The following is a 5,687-nucleotide window of genomic DNA, read 5'->3' as shown; positions in this document are numbered from 1 at the left end:
GAGGTAATCCACATATAGAAAACCAACAAACGCACAAAGTAATCTTACACATTCTCGTAGCCTTAACCTTTGAGGAAGTAATCTTATTACATTATCAGCTTTGTGAGGTAATAATCCAATTACATTCTTATAACTTTCCAAGGAGAGGAGTAATCCACATTCTGAACAATACCTTCTGACATTCCTCAAAAACACAGTATAGACTATAGATTCTGAGTTTTCAGTTTTCAGTTTTCAGAGAGAATATTCTTCATCACTAATGGATTTAATTAACCTTGGGTGACCTGAATTATTAAACGCGAATAAGAACACGAATAGGAAATAGATAGAAACGATGTCGTAATAGATCGTGAAGACCGTATATTGTATTATATGCCGTAAATAGGCTATTACAATGGTTTGCTAGGACAGAGTATGTAAGAATGATAGAATGTCCCTTAATTGGACAAAGAGTGGGTCTTTTATACAAGTCATGACCTCCTAAATCGGGGAAAGCGGTTGCCCCTGCCATGACCGCGCCCGGTCTGGAGACCGGGCAACGCGACTGAGGTCGGCTGCCGAGCTCGGACCGACCTCCAGCTGACCTCCAGACGATCTCGGTCTAACCTCCAGCCGACCTCGTGTCGGCCTCCAGCCGAGGTGGATAGACGGGGCACGTAGCGCCGCCCCGGGGTCCGTGCCGAGGTCTCTCGCCGGGGCCTAGTGCTGAGGCGCCCGCCGAAGCCTCGTGCAGGTGGACGAATGGGACACGCAGCGCCGCCCCAGGGTCCGTTCTTGCTCCATGCTCTCGGATCGATTCGGATCCATTCGTAATATATCCATCAATCACAATTCTCATGAATGAATGGGTCTCACCACTATAACATTCCCCACTTGAAGTAAAATATCACCATTCTAATTCTAATGTATATTACCACAGAAGTAAATGACAATAAGTTGTGCAAATTAATTAAAAGTTGACAGTGAATGCTAAACGAATGACTGCCTTTACAGCGTGAAGGAACATACATTAATCCCCCAGGTGGCTAACTTACTGAGAATTCATTAAGGCATAGAATTGAATTGGTCTTATTAATGCATATATGGTTAAACACGGAATAGAAACGTAATGTATTCCCAACATTTAATCTCAATCATCTAAGATAATCAAAGTACTAAAAAAGATGATGATCAATTCATTGATCCATTAGGCTGAAAAAAAAAATATTAGAATAGATACTACTTTGTAAGGGTTTCAATAAAATAAATTGTGATGGATCCGGCCGGGGCCAAGGCTTCTAGAGGTCTATACAACAACTTGATAGAACATAGCCGCAATACTCACTTGGAATTTCTACTTTGGTCCATTTCTTACTCTTCACCTCCAGCATATAAGCTCTTCGACTTCCCATCACCATCATCTTCCCCTGCCACCTTGTCACATATGCTACACTGCATATCTCGTCTGGAACCCTCGTGATGACCACCCATGTGCCGTCCTGTAATGCAATCACGTCCCTGCTTTCGTTCACTATGTATATTACCCCACAAATTTCTAGATAGATTGCCGGATAGGATAAAGTCATCACGTCTGAGATTCTGTCACTTAGATGCCATTGACGGGTGACGAGGTCGAGTGTTTCAGTGATTTGATTGGCCTCCACCTCATAGTAGCTGCCGATGGCGTGGAACTTGCCACGGTGGAAGACACACGTGCACTGGTCTCGCCCGTATGACATGTCCGGCAACGACATCCACCTGTCCCTCGCCATGTCATATGCCAACGTGGAGTTTAGCGAGTTGTTATCCGAGTCAAGTCCGCCAGCGACCACCACCATCCCCTCCTCCTCCGACGCCGCGCATCCGAAGAACAGGCGTTCGTTGCCTGGCATATCGGCCCCGCGCCTCCACCTGGCGGATAAGAAATTGTAGATGAAAACTGATTTCAGAAACTCCCCTGTCACCCGATCGCACCCGCCTATCACCGCCAGCTCCGGCCCAATTCCGACGACGCGGCAGAAAACCGGCATACTTTCCACCATCTCCGGTATGGGTGGAACATCGTAACAACGCCCTTTTACCGGCTCGAAAAGCGTGAGCCGGCAAACCGGTTGATTCCCGCATAAACGATCCTTGGACTGAGCCATGGCAATGAAAGGTCGGGTTAGACCGGAAGCTTTCCGGCGCCGGAGGAACTCCGGCTGCTTAATCACACCGTTCCATGCTCTACAGACAGATGCAGCCTTGGGAAACTGATCAAACGAAATCCGAATAAGACATTCCAGAGCTACCTCGTTCGGAAGACCTGGAATCAGCTCCATACACACAAAATTAAAGCAAGGGATTATTAAATTTGAGAATTTTGGGTTCTTGAAGATGAAAGCTAAGGATCCAAGAGTCTCTATTACCTTTGTTAGGGTTGGCGTATGAGATCCAAACTTTTTTAGGGTTAGTTGGCGTATGGGATCCAAACTTTTATCAACTTTAATCTTTATTACATACAACTAGTTTTGTACGCGCATTGCGCGATTGGGATAATGCCCAATGTTTTTTTTTTAAATAAGTACTTTAAAGTATATTAAGGCAGGATTATATTGAAATTGTTCATGCATAGATAATTGAAGGTTGAATTTGCGTATTTAAATAGGTAATTCTTCTCCCAAAGGTTGAGTCCCCAACCCCAAGGGCCCCCCGCACTCCGACCCGACAGAGCATTGTGGAAAGTTGTAAATCACGGTGACTCAATGGTTCAGCAGACAGGGCAAAATGCTGATACACACAAGGAATCTGCCAACTTTGGACATAATTCCCGCATTGCAGCTGCCGAAGTTCAAACCTTGGTCTCTTCTCCCAAATACTACCCACTAAACCATTGAGCTAAGCCCGTGCGGGTTAAATAGGTAATTCTAAGTTTACAAATGCAAGATAATATAGTCAAGATTGATTATAATTGTCAATAAAATAATTGTATAGGTATGATTGAAACCAAATACGGACATAAGGGAAAACAAATAAAAATTAGGGCATAAAATATTAAATATATACTAATATTGTTTGAGGAGATTCTGACATTAGGATTTGTGGTTAAGTTCTATTAAGACTTTAATATTAGAATTGGATTAATGGTGTAGTTATAATTCTATATTAGAATTAGACTAACGGTGAATTAACGGAAAAGTTAAATGGATAATTATATAATTAAAGATAAATTATAAAATCTTAAAAGAAAAAAATTAAAACCTGAACAATATGAACCATTCATTTGATTTAATAATTTGACGGTCATTTTTTCTACCCAATATTAATAATTAAATAAATTCGCTGGTCAAATCTGCTAGTATAATCCGCTAACGCTAACCTCTAACTGCTTATTGTCAAACAAGGACATTGCGAGGTAGTTCTCGCTTCAATTTGTTTTGTGATTTGAATACTCTCTTTGTCACAAAATCTCTCAAGTAGTTAATATGGTTGACTTTATTAATTATATATATATTTTTTTTAATTTTTTCATGGTATTAATAAAATACTTGGTAAATAAATATACAGCATTATTTTGTATTATAACTTTGATATTTAATTAGAAAAGTAGTGCACAAAAAAAGATAATAGATAATGTAGTGAATATAATCAATTGATGAATTTAAATGTAAAAATATTTACATTTGAGAAAAATAAAGACAATATAACTAATGAAAATATTTCTTTTAATTAATTTATTGATAATTAATAATTTTTTTTCACTGAATAAAGACATTGTAAGGATAATGTAGCGAATATAATCAATTAATAAATTTGAATATAAAGAATTTTTATATTGAAGAAAAATAAAGACAATATAACTAATAAAATTATTTCTCTTATTTAATTTATTGATAATGAATAATTTATTTATTTTTTTTTGAATAAAGACCCTTGTGGACACATAATTCTAAATTAAAGAAATGCATATATATTATTTTTCGTTGTAACTACTAAATTATTATTTATATAATTTAATAAGAGTAAAATAGAGTACTAATTATGCCAACTTTGATTGGGATGAGGTTCGAACCTAAGACCTTTTTTTTATTGAAATCAATGAGTAAGTTAACGGTGAACTAACGGCAATTCTTAAAATTTTAACGGAATTAGTAACGGTGTGTGGGTATTTTAGGAAATTTTAGTGTAAAATTTAAATCTGATCAATCTTTTAATCAATCTGAGCCATACATTTGATTAAAATCTGTGACCGCCATTTTTTATACCCATTATAGGCCTAACTCTCTTGGGCTCTTATTAGTATAGTAGATAGTAGATTTTGGAATTATTCGTTTTTAATTTGTACAAATTTAAACTTCTAAATAAATTTATAATGTTAAAAAACTATTCGATTTGGACTCTAATATTTAGTTCAGTCTTTAAATAGTTTTTTTTTTTTTGAATAAAAAATAGTTTAAGTCTATTAGAATTAAAACAACTTATGAACCTTTCAAAAAAAAAAAAAACTTATGAACTTTGAATTACTATTTTTCTCTCTAAATTTATCATTTTCTGTTTTCTATTTTTGTAAAAATAAAATGAAAAATATAAAATTATATCATTAAAAAATGTAAATAAGATTTTGAATGATTTTTTTTTTTTTTTTTTTTTTTTTTTTTTTTTTTTTTTTTTTGTCTTAGACTATGGACAGAGTAACGTGGACAATTTTAATCATCTATACAAAAAAATTGGACAATTTATTGATGAGGATAATTTTGGTCTTCCCTCTGTATTTCCTTTAGATAGCCGTTTGAAAGCGGGTAATTGTAACATTTCATGATATCTCCTTCTTGCAGCCTTCTTTCAAGGTTGTTGACGGATTTATTGAGATTTTGAAATCTCTGAAGTTGTTCTTCAAGTTCTTTGATCTTCTTGCTCATCTTCTCCTGAATCTTTGGGCAAAGTCTCTGTAGACATAGAAAATTTGAACCCAACAAATGGACTGATAAATGGTTATTGGACCGACATCGGGATTGATTATTGGGCCAATTTAATTAATTGGATCATATAAATTAATTTAATTTAATTAGCCCAATTAGATTTGATTTGGGCCATTGGATTAATTAATTAACTGGTCCAAGCCCATTTTATATTTGAATTTGAATTATAAATTATAATTATAATTTAAATATAATATTAATTTTATTAGATTTGAATTAGATAATTATAATTTAATTTGAATTTGAATTAGATTATACAATAATGAACCTGGACTTGATCTTGGGCAAGGTTCATTTTCCTAATTAGTTAATTAATTAATTAGTTAACTAAAAAGGGGAGTTGGTTGAGGAATTTTGGTTAAGCTTTTGGTATAAATAGAGCCTTCATTTCATTCCAAAAGACACTTGAAAGTTTGAAAAACTTGAATGCTTAGAGCTTGAAGGCATTGCACAACTTGAAGACTTAAGGAGTTGAGAGCATTTGAAGAACGCTTGAAGGCTTGGAGGCATCTTTTAAATATTTTGCAGGCAATTTGAATCCATTGCAGGTACTTTGGAGCTTTGCAGAATTGAGTGTCTCGAAGATCTTGAAGTCTTCCGAAGGCATTTGAAGACCTTAAGGCGGCTTGAATCCATTGCATGTGTTTTTGAAATTTTGCAGGATTGATTACTTCTAAGTCCTTGACGCTCGTTGTTGGGAGTCACGCCAATTAAATTCCGGAAGCTACGCCAATTAAATCCCGGAGGCAC

The 5,687-nt window shown here is 35.8% G+C and overlaps 1 protein-coding gene across 1 annotated transcript; it reads right to left on the bottom strand.

Moving 5' to 3' along the window:
- Positions 1–1,277: 1,277 nt before the first annotated feature.
- On the bottom strand, positions 1,278–3,367 carry LOC109186339 (F-box/kelch-repeat protein At1g15670-like). Its single transcript, XM_019336284.1, has 2 exons — positions 3,338–3,367; positions 1,278–2,417 (listed from the first exon to the last, which is right to left on the bottom strand). The coding sequence occupies exons 1-2, from the start codon at positions 3,365–3,367 to the stop codon at positions 1,278–1,280; spliced, it is 1,170 nt and encodes a 389-aa protein (XP_019191829.1).
- Between the last annotated feature and the right edge of the window lie 2,320 nt (positions 3,368–5,687).

This window comes from Ipomoea nil, unplaced genomic scaffold (assembly GCF_001879475.1).
Source record: "Ipomoea nil cultivar Tokyo-kokei standard unplaced genomic scaffold, Asagao_1.1 scaffold0188, whole genome shotgun sequence".
NCBI lineage: Eukaryota > Viridiplantae > Streptophyta > Magnoliopsida > Solanales > Convolvulaceae > Ipomoea > Ipomoea nil.
The sequence above is the reverse complement of the archived record's forward strand: the minus strand, read 5'-3'. Positions and strand labels throughout refer to the sequence as shown.

Bases quoted from the DNA above. Each gene is read 5' to 3' on its own strand.
- LOC109186339 (XM_019336284.1), bottom strand. From the start codon at position 3,367: ATGTCCTTGTTTGACAATAAGCAGTTAGAG. The intron at 2,418-3,337 runs GTTAGCGTTAGC...ACCCTAAAAAAG, and splicing joins TTGACAATAAGCAGTTAGAG to TTTGGATCTCATACGCCAAC.